The sequence below is a fragment of the Penicillium psychrosexuale genome (genome assembly GCF_028828465.1).
Source record: "Penicillium psychrosexuale strain IBT 29551 chromosome Unknown utg000003l, whole genome shotgun sequence".
Classification (NCBI taxonomy): domain Eukaryota; kingdom Fungi; phylum Ascomycota; class Eurotiomycetes; order Eurotiales; family Aspergillaceae; genus Penicillium; species Penicillium psychrosexuale.
The window spans coordinates 4,161,676-4,177,700 of NW_026643188.1; the positions used below are offsets into that span (position 1 = coordinate 4,161,676).

Consider the following 16,025-nt stretch of genomic DNA (forward strand, 5'->3'; position numbering starts at 1 on the left):
GAGGCCGCAGGGCCAGTTGGCAATTCCTTTTACAGAGAGGCTCTGCAAAATCGTGCAGCAGATTTGAGTAGAGTCTAGACCATGCCCAACTCCCATCATTACTCGCATGGGACTGGAAATAGCGTGAACATATAGAAAAAAAGTGACCTACATAAGTTTATGTACAAATCCCACTTTTGTGCAGCCAGAATAGGAAATACTTGGCAAAATATACTAGCATGGAATCACATGGGAGTAGTATTCCCTTGCCTGGACGACTCTAATAGTTTGCCTCGCTTCGCTCAGCAAAACAATTAATAGCGATGTACTGCCGTTTGATATCAGGCAGATATAGCGAATAATAAAGTGGATTTTAGATTGCTGTATGGGTTCATCTTGGACGGAGATATTGACATATTCTTCTCGGATAGAAGAATAATGTAAGAGCGTTGTGTGCTTTCGATCCGATTCTTATGGCTTCCTATTTGCAAACAAGCTTATATTTGAATGATGCTTAAGTGCGGTTAAGGAAATGTGCCGCAATTTTCTCGCAAGTCAGCTTCATTGCTTGATCCACAAGTCGGGGTGACCCTTACAACCCGCCCGGTCCCACAAGGTTATGAGGAGAAGAGACACATAAGATCGAGGAACTCATGTCGGGCACGAACCTCCCGAAAAACAAGAGATTTAACCCTTTTCGGTGGTAAATGTTGCCTGTCCAATGATACCTCGGGCGGTGGCGGTTGCAAAATACGAAGTGCGCATTTTTAAGATTGGCTAGTGCTTTGTGAGCAATCAGACAGATGAGTGGCGTTGTTGTCGCCTAACACATCGTCTTAGAGCGGGCATATCTCCGAAGCAAATGGGTACCTTGCATAAACAGGGAAATAAAAGGGAAAGAAAAGTCAAATGTAACGTGGGAGTTTTGGGGGCCGTAGGCTGGAACGTGTAAGTACTAGTGTTTCGTACCCTGGCCAGAGTTACATCACAACTTGAGTTCGTTAGGGCGACAAACTAACAGAACTAAGAGGAACTAAGAGAAGAAGTGAGACAGCAATCTTAAATGCTGCAACCGAATAAACGGTGATCCGGCTTCTTCCCGGATCGACGCATATGATTGGCGTGCCTGATAAGGAGGTGGCTCCACATTCTGGCCCCCAAGGGTTTAGCGCAGGGTAATTAACTTTTAACTCCGTCGGTTCTGATAGCCTTCCTTGGTTTTGGGAAAGTTACGAGATGATTTGACCTCACGCCATCTGGTTTTACTCTCTTATACTCACTTACGCTCTTACTCTTCGAAAGATGCAAACACTCGCTTGTCAAACGAATGTAAACGGATCTTCTTACCTCCACTTTCCCGCCTTCCTGCATCTCCATGTGGTCCGACTTTCGGGTAGTGCCCTGCATCCCACTACATACAATCGCCAGTGGACCCCGAGGCGTCCGTGCCCTGGTGCCTAAACTACGAGATGTGATTGGATTTTATACACCAAACCAACAGTCTTGGCACCAGTCATGACCCTCATGCTAGTGGCGCTAGAGTCCGTTAGGGTCTTTTAGCCTCTTTCATGCGGCTCTTGCAATTTCATTTCGCCGGAATAACCCCGAATACGCATAGGGTTTGCACATACCCCTCTCCAAAAAGGGCCTACCATGGCTGACGGCTGATCTAGTTTTTGGTTTGGAATGCGACTCTTTTACGCCACTGGCTATGTGGCCATGTTATGCCACGGGTTTGGCTTGTGACCAGCCGGTCCATGCCGCTTTCACGTCAAGTTGGCATGCATTCTGCGGATCCTGTTAGCCTCTGGGTCAAGTGTTCAGACTATCAAGCATTGTTTCCACTCGACGAGTCTGTGTTGGGTGACCCTGCGCCGGTGGGGTGCCTCCGGTGTGGCACTGACCTATGAATCGTGGAATCATCCGGATATCACGCACTTGCTCATTTCCACGTTTTGGTAGCTCTGTTCTCTTTTCTGATTAGTGCGCTCAATGTCGGAGGTCGGCATCTTCCCCAGGGGGCGGACATGGACAGTCCCCAGGCGCTGGTTATATTTCAGTTTCTTTTCCCCAGCGGACATTCTCTTTCGACCGTCAACACTCTCATTTCGAGCTCTTTGGGATACTTCCCAAGCAGATTTTTGTCTGCGTCCTCTCGTTGTCCGCGAGCTAACCTGCCATTCATTTTCGGGTTATTAAGCGATTTCCGTTGCATATAATCATTACATTCATTTTAGCCATGATGTTCAAGTCTTTTGCCGCCGTGTCGGCCTTGTCACTCTTTGCATCGACTGCTCTTGCTCTCGATGCCAGTCTGAAGAATAATGTTGCTATCTACTATGGACAAGGTTACAACCAACCCCGGCTCTCACATTTCTGTGAACAGACCACGTCGGACATTATCAACATTGGCTTTATCGATCAGTTCCCCAAATTTGTGGGTGACTTCCCTGGTTCCAATTTTGCCAATCAGTGTGATGGCAACTTTTTCCCCGGTACAGAGCTGCTTAATGGCTGCCACCAGATCTGGCAAGATATCCCTATTTGCAAAGCTGCTGGCAAGACAATCCTGTTGTCTATCGGTGGTGGTACTGCTACAGCCCAGTCTCTTCCGGATGAGGCCACCGCGACCTGGTTTGCGGATTTCCTGTGGTATTCATTCGGTCCTTACAATCCATCCATCTCTTCATTGGGTTGGACTGAGGACTTGGTTGGCATCTTCCCTCGCCCATTTCTCACTTCCTCGGTTGATGGATTTGACTTTGATATCGAGTACAACGGCGGAGTTGGTATGTTTCCCTGACCCTCTACCTTCTGACTATACTTTCTCTAACACTCATATAGGATACGCCACGCTGATTAATCGTCTACGCTCGCATTTCGAAACGAGCGAACAGACCTACTACATCTCCGGAGCTCCCCAGTGCCCCATTCCCGACCCTCAGCTCGGCGATGCTATTACCAACTCGTACTTTGATTTCATCTGGGTTCAGTGGTACAACACCCAGGGTTGCTCTGCTGCGGATTGGGTCCACAAGACCGGCAAGTTCAACTTCGATGACTGGGTCGGTGTCATTGAGAAGAGCGTCAACCCCAATGCTAAGCTCTTCATCGGACTGCCCGCATCGGATGATGTTGCTAATGCTGGATTTTACTTGACCCCTGACGAGGTGCAGCCCCTTGTCGAAACTTACATGGACAAGCACCCCGATCACTTCGGTGGTATCATGCTGTGGGAGGCCACCGCTGGTGAGAATAATCTCATCAACGGAACAACATTCACTGAGCACATTAAGGATATCCTGTACGGTTGCGCTCCTCCTCCTCCTCCCCCGACTTCGACTGTCACCCCGATCCCCTCATCAACTGTGACTCCTGTTTCGTCGTCCACTGTCCCGCCTTCGGTCACCTCGGTTGCTTCCACCTCTGCGGCCTCTTCTAGCTCGGTTGCGTCTTCCAGCTCGATTGCCTCTTCTAGCTCAGTTGCGTCTTCTAGCTCCGCTACCCCTTCGGCCACTTCAGTTGCTTCTAGCTCAGTCGCTTCTTCTAGCTCGGTTGCGTCTTCCAGCTCGGTTGCTTCTTCCAGCTCGGTCGCTTCTTCCAGCTCGGTCGCTTCTTCCAGCTCAGTTGCGTCTTCTAGCTCCGCTACCCCTTCGGCCACTTCAGTTGCTTCCAGCTCGGTCGCTTCTTCCAGCTCGGTCGCTTCTTCCAGCTCGGTCGCTTCTTCCAGCTCAGTTGCGTCTTCTAGCTCGGTCGCTTCTTCCAGCTCAGTTGCGTCTTCTAGCTCCGCTACCCCTTCGGCCACTTCAGTTGCTTCCAGCTCGGTCGCTTCTTCCAGCTCGGTCGCTTCTTCCAGCTCGGTCGCTTCTTCCAGCTCAGTTGCGTCTTCCAGCTCAGTTGCGTCTTCTAGCTCCGCTACCCCTTCGGCCACTTCAGTTGCTTCCAGCCCAGTTGCTTCTTCCAGCTCAGTTGTGTCTTCCAGCCCAGCCGCTTCTTCCAGCTCGGTCGCTTCTTCTAGCTCAGTCGCTTCTTCCAGCTCGGTGCCTTCCACCACCCCTGCTGCCTCCGAGCAGTCTTCCTCCACTTCGAGCCTCCCTAGCAGCTCTGTGACGACTACTCCTGCTTCATCCGGACATCCCGCCCCCCACTCCTCCGCCACCGGAAAGCCCCACAGCTCGCATGCTGGCCATGGCCATGGACATGGACATGGCCACCACACCCACACCCACCCCCATCCCCACACTGTCCCAAGCTCCACTCCCCTGATCCCGGGACACCCTTCAAGCACCGCTCCCATCTCTTCTGCGACCGAGTCTGGCGCCTCTTCCACTAGCGAAGGTGTCATCCCGACCGGTGTATCATCTACCAGCGACGAGACCACTGGAAGCTCCAAGCCTACAGGTGACAACACTACCGGTGGTTCCAACCCTACTGGTGTCGAGACTACTGGCAGTTCCAAGCCTACCAGCATCAAGACTACCGGTGCTTCCAAGCCTACCGGTGACAACACTACCGGTGGTTCCAACCCTACTGGTGTCGAGACTACTGGCAGTTCCAAGCCTACCAGCATCAAGACTACCGGTGCTTCCAAGCCTACCGGTGACAACACTACCGGTGGTTCCAACCCTACTGGTGTCGAGACTACTGGCAGTTCCAAGCCTACCAGCATCAAGACTACCGGTGCTTCCAAGCCTACCGGTGACAACACTACCGGTGGTTCTAGCTCTACTGGCGTCGAGACTACCGGAGGTTCCAAGCCTACCAGCGTCGAGACTTCTGGCGGTTCCAAGCCTACCGGTGACAACACTACCGGTGGTTCTAGCTCTACTGGCGTCGAGACTACCGGAGGTTCCAAGCCTACCAGCGTCGAGACTTCTGGCGGTTCCAAGCCTACCGGTGACAACACTACCGGTGGTTCTAGCTCTACTGGCGTCGAGACTACCGGAGGTTCCAAGCCTACCGGCAACAACTTTACTGGAGGTTCCAAGCCTACCGGTACTGACTCAACCACAGCCCCGGCCGGTATCACCGCCACTGCCTCTGTGACTGCCTCGCCTTCCTCCTTGGCTCCCGGTACCACCACAACTATCATCGTGACCTCGTACGTTGATATTTGCCCAACTGGATTCACTACCATCACCACCACTATTACCAAAACCTACTGTCCTGGTGATGCCTCCGCTACTGCTACCCCAACTGGCACCGCAGAGATCACTGCTCCTACTTCTGGCCCTGCCACTTCCACTCCTTACATTCCCGAAGGCTGGACCACTACTGTGACTGTTTGCACCCAGTGTGCCGCTACCCCGACTACCGTTACCCTTACTAAGCCCGCTGCTACTACTACCACTGAGGTTGTGTCGCAGCCCACCGCCCCTTCGGCACCTGAGGGATACACTACCACCGTGACTTTCTGCAAGCACTGTGGTCCTACTGGTAGCACTGTCACCATCACCATCCCGGCTTCTACTGCCACTGCAACTGCTACTAACATTGTTCCTGGCTCTGGCTCTGGCTCTGGCTCTGGCTCTGGCTCTGGCTCTGGCTCTGGCTCTGGCTCTGGCTCTGGCTCTGGCTCTGGCTCTGGTTCCTCTGGATCTGGCTCCGGTTCCGGCTCTTCTGGAAACGGTGAGGGCTCGGGCTCCGGGTCCAACCCCGGCTCTGGCTCTACTGGTGAGGTTACAGTGCCCGGTATCGCCCCTGTGGCGCCATCTTCTTCCTCCAAGCCCATCCCCAGCCATGGAGCCGGAGGCTTCCACGTCGGCAAGCCGTCGTCGAGCATAGCCTTCCGCCCCTCGCCCGCGCGCACTGCCGTGCCCACTGTCGCGACCACCGCCACGAACACACCCTCATTGCCCACCAACCAAGAGGGCGTGTCTCCGGTCTACACCGGTGCAGCCTCGCGTTCCAACATGACCGGCTTGTTCGGTGGCGTCCTCGCCATCGCTCTTTCCATGTTCATGATGCTGTAAAGCTGCCCACTTGCCTGGACAGCATGATCTCATCATGCGATATGATTGATCTCACGAATGCTGATTTCAAGACAAACTGGTACTTTCTAGCGACTGGTTGCTTTTGGTTCATTACGATGTTTATAATATTCTTGTTCATCCGATCTCCAGTCTCTGGAGTGATTCGATACCTCCTGGCCTCTTTTTGTGATTTACTCTGGCCAGTAGCGGTGAGACTATCGTGTTCTTCGCATTGAAGTTTGCGAGCGGTCGAGTCCGTTTCAATTTCCTAATGATATCCTTTTTCAAAGTGTGGCCATCTAGCCTGACTTATCTCATTTTTACTTCCTGTTTCCATATTTACAACGGACAACAATGCTCTTTGTATAAAAATACTACCCATTTGCATATAATGCAGTGAAGAATATTATCAATTATTTTCTGGCAGTTTAAATCCTCTAATGACAGCTTTCCATCTCAATAATATTCATCATGTCGAAGCTCCAATAGCTGTGACAATTCCCCCGCATTCCGACATCCACGGACCTCGGCTGCGGAGAAGTAATAAATGGCAACCTCACTTTTGAACTTCAATTTGTTCCTTCAAAATACATAAAATGCTACCGTTGAAAGGAATCAAAGTCATCGAGCTAGCAGGCCTAGCTCCAGGTACACAATCAGTCCAAGAAACATCACCATCACAACTAACATCCCACCCCAGGCCCATTCGCAGGCCTCCTGCTAGCCGACTACGGCGCCTCAGTCCTCCGTATAGACCGACCCAACTCAACAAGCGTTGACCAATTAACCCGCGACCAACTAACCCGCAACAAAACCTCCATAACCCTGGACCTACGCAACCAAAGCTCCCTAAACATCCTCCTCCGCCTCCTCCCAACCGCCGATGTCCTAATCGACCCCTTCCGCCCAGGCGTCCTCGAACGCCTCGGCCTCTCCCCAACAGAAGTCCTCCAAAAACACAACCCCCGCCTAATCGTCGCGCGAATGACCGGCTTCCGCCGCGACGGAAAATACAAAGACATGGCCGGCCACGACATAAACTACATCGCCGTCTCGGGCGTGCTGTCGACGCTCGGCCGCGCAGGCGAGAAGCCCCACGCCCCAGGCAACATCCTCGGCGACTTCGCCGGCGGCGGCGCAGTCTGTTTCCAGGGAATCCTGCTGGCGCTCATCTCCCGCTCGCATACCGGCCGTGGCCAGGTCGTCGAGGCGAATATGGTCGACGGCTCGGCGTACCTTGCTACGTTCCCGCGGTTGGCGAGGAAGACTCCCGCGTGGGCGCAGCCGCGCGGCGAGAACCTGCTCGATGGTGGGTGTCCTTATTATGATACGTACGAGACTAAGGATGCCGGGCGGTATTTTGCTGTCGGGGCTTTGGAGCCGCAGTTTTATGCGGCGTTGGTGCGTGGGCTTGGGTTTGAGATTGGGGAGCTTCCGGAGAGGGAGGATCGGATGCAGTGGCCTGCTTTGAGGGAGATTTTTACGAGGAGGTTTAAGGAGAAGACTCGCGTGGAGTGGGAGGCTGTTTTTGATGGTACGGATGCTTGTGCTACGCCTGTTTTGGAGCAGGCGGAGCTTGAGGAGGGTGGCTATGAGCAGCGGCCTATGGTGCATCTGGTTAGTACGCCTGCCGCGCCGATTCCGGCGGAGAATGGTGGGTGGTCGGGCGGCGGGCTTTTGCCTGGGGATGGGGGCGTTGACACGCTTAGGGGGTGGGTCGGGTGGAAGCAGGGTAAGGATTTTGAGGTTAGGAAAGATGGGGCATTTGTGGCGGTGAATGGGAAATCCAAGATTTGAAGCGGTGCATCGATGATACATGAATCGTATTCTACATACTAGTCAGCTTTCTATGTGCGAGATGATTTAGACTATGTAATTGGGTCTAACGAGGTAGATATATACTTCAGTTCCCCTTTCCCGAGATCAACACATCGCAGGCATTGAACTTCATAAATGCCAAAGCCAGTCCCAACAACCATGGATTATCATTACCCATTACCACCAAATGCAAACACCACCCTATATATATAGACCGTAGACAAGAACAGCATGTACAGAAACAAGAACAACAGCCCATACGGGCGCCAAAGCAGCGCCGCCAATAACAGCGACACCACCATTACTCTTCGGGCTACCACTCTTCTTCGCGCCAACGGTACTGCTAGAAGGTGTCGCATGAGCCCCACTAAAAGCCGGCTCGGGCTCCGATACGGAGTTATAATATTCGCGAATGATATCGCTCGCCTGCTCAGCGACACCATATGTCGAGGACATCAGGTGCGTGGACAAGGCAATGGGGATGACGCTGGCGTCCGCAACGCGCACATTAGCAAGTCCGTACACGCGCAGATTGGCGTCGACGACACCGCCCTGCTTCTCCGGCAGCATCGCGCACGATGAGGACGGGTGGAACTCTGTGCCGGCTTCCTTGCGTAGCCATGCTATCCAGTCGTCGTCGCTCTGGACGGTTGAGCCTGGGGATGTCTCGTTTGTGAGGCTTCCGCTCATTGGGCTGGTTTCGCCTATTTGGCGGGCGAGTTTGATACCTGCGAGCAGGATCTCGGTGTCTGGGTATTGTTAGTGTTGGGGACTTGGTTTGCATGTTAGATGGGGTACATACCAGCTGGGTTGTCCAGATAGTTCGGGTCGATGACAGGGTAGTCCATTGGGTTTGAGGAGTTGATGTAGATACGGCCGTGGCTGAATGGGTGTTGGAGGGCAGCTGTGATGCCGATATCACCATTTCCATCGCTGTTCATGAAAAGGAGCTCGATTTGACCTGTCGGGCCTTTGAAGATGTTTGATGTCGTGTTGCAGATTGCTTTGTAGCCGGTGACCACGCCGTCGTCGTAAGTAGTGTTCGGTGAATACTGGTCGATTGAGTCGAGGAATTTCGAGTCATATTCGTTGACTTTACTGCCGTACATAGCGGTCGAATTCACATAGGCAACGGCAGAATCAATGTATGTGAGGAATTTGGGGTTGTTCTGCGCGAATTAGCATCTGGCCTTGTTTGATCGAGCATACAGGACGCACCCTATCTTTGCCGCCGTCGTAAAAGATGGAACCTGCGGTGTCCATATTCGAGCTCCATTTCACCGTGGCACTCTGTAATCCGGTCAGTTCAATGCTCATCTTATGAATAGGAAGCGCACTCACAAAATGGTCTTGGAGGTGTTGGCCGACACCAGGAAGTTCAGATACGAGGTCAACACCAGCCGCAGAGAGGACGTCCTTCGGGCCGACACCACTGTATAGTAACACAGCCGGGCTGCCGACAGAACCACCCGCTAGGATGACTTCCTTGTTAACCTTGACCTTCAGTTTCGTTGCTCCACCATCAGTCGTGTACTCAACAGCACTCGCTGTTTTGTCGGAAGAAGTAGAATTGTCGAAAACAAGCCGAGTCACATGCGCATTCGCCAATACATCGTAGTTGTCCCGGTCTGGAAGCGGATCGAGATACCCAGAACGACTGTAGGACCGCGTCCAATTCGAAGGGTTGATGCAGGAGGTTGAGACGTCCGCGCCCAGGTTCTCACCTCCGTACATATTGGCAGAAATACCAATCCCCATGTTCGCTAGTGACGTTAACCAGTAGCCCACTTCGGGGAATGTGCTAGGAATGTTAGCCTTATCGATCAATTCCAGAGAACAGGATTCAGCATACTAGTCCGGGTATGATGTATGGACCGGCCCGCCGGTGCCATGATTTGATGCATTCCAGACGATTCCAGCCTCTTGAACTACATCATCCACCGGGGGAGAGAAAGTCTCGCTTTTTTTCATAGCAGCGTAGAATGAGTCCCACGACCAGTTATCGGCTCCGTCCATATCACCGAGCATGTCTTTCCAAGCATTGATTTCGTCTTCACCCGGACGGGTCATGTATAGTCCATTGATGGCGGAGCTGCCTATATCTGTGTTAATTTTATGTTGTGTGTTGTTCTGGATATGAACATTGTACATACCTCCAAGAACCTTTCCACGAGGCCACTCAATCTCACGGTCGTCTGCATTAGTCTGCGCAACAGTGTAAAAGTCCCAATTCAAAGGAGTCGTCCATAATGAATCGAAATAAGCATATGCCGGTGTATCTGTCCGAGCATTAGCAATCGCAAACTCCGCGGGGTCATAATTAAACGCACCTATGCGCTTCCGATAATCATCTCCATTCCCGCCCGACTCAAGAACGAGTACGGTATGGTTCTTATCCTCCGAAAGACGAGCGCCCAACACGAGTCCAGCTTGGCCTCCTCCCACAATCACAAAGTCATAAGAATCGTCGATTTCCGTGCGCGGTGATAATGCGCTCGCGAAGTGGCTTGCGAATAGGCTGGCGCCTACGATCTGAGTAGCGGATAGACCAGTTCGCATTGTAAGAGTGGACGCAGATTGTCGAAAGTGGGTGGAAGGGTGTATCTCATATATATAAAATGCCGATCAGAGTGACCAGGGTTAAGGCTGTGGAGAAATACCCTTGAAAATCTTGTTATGAGCTTGGGAATTCCCGTTTATCAAGTTTACGCGCAAGATCATCCCAGATAAGCACATTCTGAAGCCTCAATCGCGTTAGACAGGCGGGTCAATATTGGGGTTCTACAAATGAGATCTGGGTTCCGCTTTCTCCACATGGCCTTTTCCAATGAGTCAACTTTATTTTCGAGGTACCCGTCCAGGTTCCGTGCTTATCATCGCTTGTTCCTGGATGAGGTCGAATTTGTGGCTGTTGTTCGATATGACGGTCAACCCGATATCAACAAATACCCAATGTCGCATCACCGACAACACATCAGTGCTGTGATGGCACGGCTGAAGATATGGTTGCTATGCATCAACCGCGGATCCAGAGCCAATACCGGCCTAGGATTATCTCCACCAACAAATAACACATTGACGGTGGGTCTCATAACATATTCTCATAGGCTGGCAGTTAGATGATCGCAATTATAATCCATCCACTAGCCAGCCACGATAAAGGTGTGTATCCAGAAGTTTAGAACAAAGCCCCGTCATGGTGTCTGGATTTCCATGGACATGAGATGAAACATCAATGACGAAACAGGGACCGATCGATCTGATCCTAAATTGCATGTTATCCATTGGTAGTGATCAAGTAACATTTATTCAGAATGATCTCAAACAGTGGAGGTTCTTAGGGTTACGCTTGTCAGCTGCAATTTATTTACTTTCCGCTAATCCGATCTCAGTCTGGCCCTGTGACTAGCCACGTCGCTAAAATTCGACGATTTTACGATCAGCTTCTTGGTCCGATCCATTTTGAAGAGACTATTGATTTTGAGTAGAAATATGGAAAGTCACACTCCGTATGTAGTAACATTGGTCGTAGAAAAATTTAACCCCTGAATCCATTATTCCACGGTTATATGATCCATGGATATGAAGCCGAATTAATAATAGCTCTGACCTCGGATTGCTTCACAGATAAATTCTTTCATCACTTGACCGTAAGGGTCCAGTGCATGTGCACGTACGGCATTTTGGTGGTGTTCATCCAGCTACCACGACTAATTTGATAGACTACAATAGACCATCTCCCTTCGATGCCCAATTGAGAAAAGAAAAACTAGTGATCGTCAGTAAAGACACCCAAAGGGTGCTTCCGGTTGACATGGACCATTGCCATCCATGTTAAAAGTTGTGAAAAGGTGAGATTTAAACAGAAAGGCTCCTAGTTTAAGTAGAAGTCGAAAAGTACTCGAAAGTGCATTGGTCGAAGCCCAAATGGGAAATAGCACTTTGTATAAGTATGAGGTTAGTACAAAGAGCATCTCTATGTCTTTTTAGTAGTTTTCTTATATTTTTTTTTAGATCTCTTCTCATTTAGGTAGTAGCAAAGCTTCGATTCGAAATACGATGGTTCAGTGGAGAAAAAAAAAAGCAATATCATGAAAAAAGTAAAGCTGCAGCAATTACGCTTCATCACGCAGGCATAGTCCCAGGGGTGGTTGCAAATGCCTCTTCCAATATCTCCAAACCTCTAAGCAGCTGGTCTTCAGTAATAGTGATAGGCGGGGCGATGCGAAAGGCACCCCCAAAGCTAGGATGGCTACTGAGATTGGCCCACAAGCCTAACTCATAAGCCCGATCCCCGATCGCCTTACCCAAAGTCAGCGCAGGGGTCTTGGTCTCACGGTCCTCAACAATCTCAACCCCTGCCATAAGTCCGCGCCCACGGACATCTCCGATACAGCCGTACTTTTCCTTCAGTGCATTTAGCCGTTCATGGAGCACCTTCCCCATAGCACGAGAGTGTTCAACCAGCCCATCACGCACCACAATCTCAAGAACTTTATCACCCACCGCAGTAGGTAGTGGATCATTAACATGGGTCGTGTAGAAGCAGAAGTCCCGCTCGACGCACACGCGCTCGATCTCAGCACTCGTAACGACAGCGCTGAGCGGCAGGCCATTCCCTAGCGTCTTGCTGAGGGTGAGGATATCGGGGACGACATCTTCGTGGTTGATAGCAACAAGATCGCCGCACCGGCCGATTCCCGTCTGCGCTTCGTCGACGATCAAGAGCATTCCACGCTTCTCGCACTCTCGCTTTAGAGCCGCGAGGTACCCCGGTGGTAGGACGTGCATGCCAGCTGATGACTGGATACACTCCACGATGCAAGCCGCCAGCGATCCGCACGATTGCATATCGACCATGCGCCAGCCGTACTCCATCTCGGCTTCCCAGTCGTAGGATCCGTCGGCGTTGCGAAAGATGGAGCGGTATGCGTTGGGCGGTGGGAGCATCAGCATTCCCGGCATGAGGGGGCCTTGACCTCTGCGACCGAAGTGGTATTGTGTGCCCAGTGCTTGCGCGGTGACGCCATGCCAGCTACCGCCTAGTCCGACAATTTCGAACTTTCCGGTGTATACCTTAGCCATCTTTATCGCTGCTTCGTTGCTCTCGCCGCCGGTGGAGAGGAAGAAGGCTTTGTCGAGGCCGGGTGGGAGAAGGTCGCAGAGACGTTCGCCTAGACTGATCACTGGAGGTGATATCATGCCTGAGAATAGGTGGTCTAGGGAGGCAGCGTGGTCGGTGATTGTCTGTACGATTTCTGGGTGCCCGTGGCCGAGCAGGCAGGACATTTGGCCGGATGTGAAGTCCAACACTTTGTGTCCGGAGGCTGTGTACACGTAGAGCCCTCTACTGCCACAGATCACGTCTTTGTTGAATTTTGTTCCATAGTTGAGGAGGTACTTTGCTGCTTTGGCTTGAAGTTCTTGTTGATTGACATCATTATACAAGATAGGATTATCAGTCTTCGCGGGCCTGATTGTGACTGTGGACTCTTCTGTGGTGATTCCAGGGGCCATGATGGGGATCTACTACTGACGAGTATGACGATTCTGACGATTCTGAGTAGTTATCTCTTTTCGAGGACTTACGGCCTCTTTAAGTTTCTTGTTCCCCCTCATTGATGAGTTAGGGTACTTTCTCCTCTTTCGTCTTATCTTAGCCGCGGAGCCGCGGCCAACAGGTGTCCTCGGGCATCACAAAGTTCCTCGTATCTAATGAAGAGACATTAATTTGCTAGGAACTACAGCGAAATCTATTGATAACGAAGCCATATTCAAGCAATAGCTGGGTTTGCCGAATACCTTTAATCTAACATAGTCCTTACCCCGGACTTCATCAATTTGCCACTTCCATACAAAAATATGGTATCTCGAAGCTTCATTTTCCCGTACTCACCTAATGGCATGTAATAATATTCTATTTAAATAAAATAATTCCCAAAGGAGATTGCACAACTCGTTTGATTCAATGATATGCTCCTCGTCGTAGAGACCACGGTAGGAAATAAATGAAGTGTGCTAGTATCCTTCCAAAATGTGGGTGCAAGAATACATATTTACATCCAAAACGCCGTTTTCCTAATGCATCTCAGACCAAAGTTGTCGACATCCGACTTTAGCACAAGTTCGGTGCTCATGCCACAATTTGGAAATGGGGTTGATGATATGCATATTCTCCAGAGACCCAGAGATCAGATATTCGATATTCAAGAGCAAACCACTTTGAAACTCTCATAAAAATCACCACCATCCCCACCCAACATGCCTAAGCCAGCTGCAACTATACAAGATGGAGGAGTAAAATCCCCGAGCTCTGCCTGAGTTCCCGTGCAGTTTGCGCTTTCATAGACAATAGCAACACAATTAACGGCCAGCCTTGTCACATACATCATATCGCTGGCAGTGACAGTGACACATTGACTTGGGATAGAAGTTTGGCCTGTGATCAGCTCTATGGGAGCATCTTCGCACGCTGGACCGATGCCATTGCTTGTAATGGCGTAGACAGTGCTGTTAAAGGTGCGCTCCAAGTCCGTGATAGATTGGGAGAACTGAAACGCTTTGAACTCGCTCGCTTTGTGGAGCGAGATTGCACCGATAATGAGACCGGCGATTGCGCAGATGGAGGAGCAGAAGAGGTATGCGTTAAAGAACGAAGTCCGGTTCGAGGATGACTTGGAGTATTTGGGGGGAGATGAGGTGTCTCCCTCCATGACCATATGCTCGACCATGGTTAGAAAAGAATGGACGGAATAAAAAGCGCAAAGATATGGAAGATGAGTTCAAAATGCAGCGAGAAGGCGGAGGTTAAAAAGGAAGCCTTGGAAAAACTGGGGAGGAAAGCAGCCTACTCACTGTGGATCACACAATTGCGGGATTTGATGTCTTGTTGTCCAAGGGTATAGATAAGAAAAGTTGTGGGAAATAATATAGTAGCTTGTTACCCCTAGGCCATACCCTAGTCTGACAAAAGTCCCTGATCGGGCACACCTGATGTACTACTAGCCAGCCTACCACCTGCTTAGTTTTTTCTTTCTTTTTGGTCCCATGATCCTTTCAATAACAGGATCAAGATAAGCAGGGTTCTAACGTAGTATCGCATGTAGACTGCGCGATATATGGTTTACAGGAGGCTCGTGCTGCGGGGCGACATTGGCCATCTTGGAGGCCAAGCCGTGGAGGTCCACACGGCACCGGCGGCACTCCATTGCTTGAATCACGCTAGGCCTAAGACAGCAGTTTCCGGTGACTTTCCGGTGATGGATCTTTAGTATGTTAAACTCGATTAACGCTTTCAAGTGAGCAAAATACTACTACGGTCAGTCAGTTTAGATATAGCACTTTTTATAAGTTTTAGATATACAGGATATGAATTATGGTAGCATCTCCACGGCCTTGCATTACATAGTGAAAGAGGGGTCCATGTATTGCCAACTAGAAACTCCTTGTGCGGGGCGGCTGAGCTTTTTCAATCTATGAACCGGGATTTGGGAGAGCCTCTTAGTACTCTTAGCGCTACGCTAGCCCTAATTGGTCTCGAATATCGCTAAGCCATGAATCCGATGATACTAAACTATGTCTAGGCTAAGAACCGCGTCGATAGCACCTTTGTTGATACAGTCCGACTAGTACTAAGTCCGACTATCATTTACTTCTGTGCAATAATCATGTTAGGCCTCTGGACATCCAAACATCTTAAGAGAGTCCAGTCCGCCTTTACCCAGCTGAGATGGTAAGTTGAAGTCCAAAACATTTTTTGGCCTGTCTAATGTAATCGCTACGTACTAGTTAGACGCAATCAAATTTAATTAAAAGGCACTCAGGGCAATACTAGCGTAAAGATAATGTGCAAAGTCTTTCCGTAATAGTCAACCCATTTAGGTCTTAAAATTCGCCGCAAATTTCGTAAGTCGTACATGAATACATGATGTTATCCCAATATTCGTAGTATCGTCTTTCAGTCGACCCGCTTTAGAGCAGATAAGACATTTTACATGACTCATTAGAAAATGATCCTGGATCTAACAAGTTAGCCGGCAGTAGTGCGATACCCTCTGTATTAGCTAGGTTTCATTGCCTTAGTTAGTAAACGTAGACCCTTGTGTGTGTATGTGCCCATGTAGTTGCCCCGAAGGATCGATATGGAAGAGAGGTGTCTAGACTTTCTATATAAACAGGATTGCCCCCTCTCACGACTATAATTCTAAGTACTGCTCTCTTCTGCCTGCTCCACTGCCACACTACTTTTGAGGACAA

At 50.4% G+C, this 16,025-nt stretch overlaps 5 protein-coding genes across 5 annotated transcripts; 2 read left to right on the plus strand and 3 right to left on the minus strand.

The window, feature by feature from the left end:
* Positions 1–2,218: 2,218 nt before the first annotated feature.
* chiA1 (class III chitinase ChiA1) lies at positions 2,219–5,951 on the plus strand (the record flags this gene model as incomplete). The annotated part of the gene is made up of 2 exons (XM_057186346.1): positions 2,219–2,768; positions 2,824–5,951. The coding sequence occupies 2 exons, from the start codon at positions 2,219–2,221 to the stop codon at positions 5,949–5,951; spliced, it is 3,678 nt and encodes a 1,225-aa protein (XP_057043116.1).
* A 596-nt stretch (positions 5,952–6,547) lies between these two features.
* On the plus strand, positions 6,548–7,748 carry N7518_005420 (CaiB/BaiF CoA transferase family protein; the record flags this gene model as incomplete). The annotated part of the gene is made up of 2 exons (XM_057186347.1): positions 6,548–6,599; positions 6,652–7,748. The coding sequence occupies 2 exons, from the start codon at positions 6,548–6,550 to the stop codon at positions 7,746–7,748; spliced, it is 1,149 nt and encodes a 382-aa protein (XP_057043117.1).
* Positions 7,749–7,970: 222 nt separating this feature from the next.
* Positions 7,971–10,328, minus strand: N7518_005421 (GMC family oxidoreductase; the record flags this gene model as incomplete). The annotated part of the gene is made up of 6 exons (XM_057186348.1): positions 7,971–8,518; positions 8,572–8,938; positions 8,988–9,570; positions 9,622–9,865; positions 9,923–10,048; positions 10,100–10,328. 6 exons carry the CDS (start codon positions 10,326–10,328, stop codon positions 7,971–7,973), a joined length of 2,097 nt encoding a protein of 698 aa, XP_057043118.1.
* A 1,566-nt stretch (positions 10,329–11,894) lies between these two features.
* On the minus strand, positions 11,895–13,286 carry N7518_005422 (aspartate aminotransferase family protein; the record flags this gene model as incomplete). The annotated part of the gene is made up of 1 exon (XM_057186349.1): positions 11,895–13,286. One exon carries the CDS (start codon positions 13,284–13,286, stop codon positions 11,895–11,897), a length of 1,392 nt encoding a protein of 463 aa, XP_057043119.1.
* Positions 13,287–13,975: 689 nt separating this feature from the next.
* N7518_005423 (uncharacterized protein) lies at positions 13,976–14,500 on the minus strand (the record flags this gene model as incomplete). The annotated part of the gene is made up of 1 exon (XM_057186350.1): positions 13,976–14,500. The coding sequence occupies one exon, from the start codon at positions 14,498–14,500 to the stop codon at positions 13,976–13,978; it is 525 nt and encodes a 174-aa protein (XP_057043120.1).
* Positions 14,501–16,025: the final 1,525 nt, after the last annotated feature.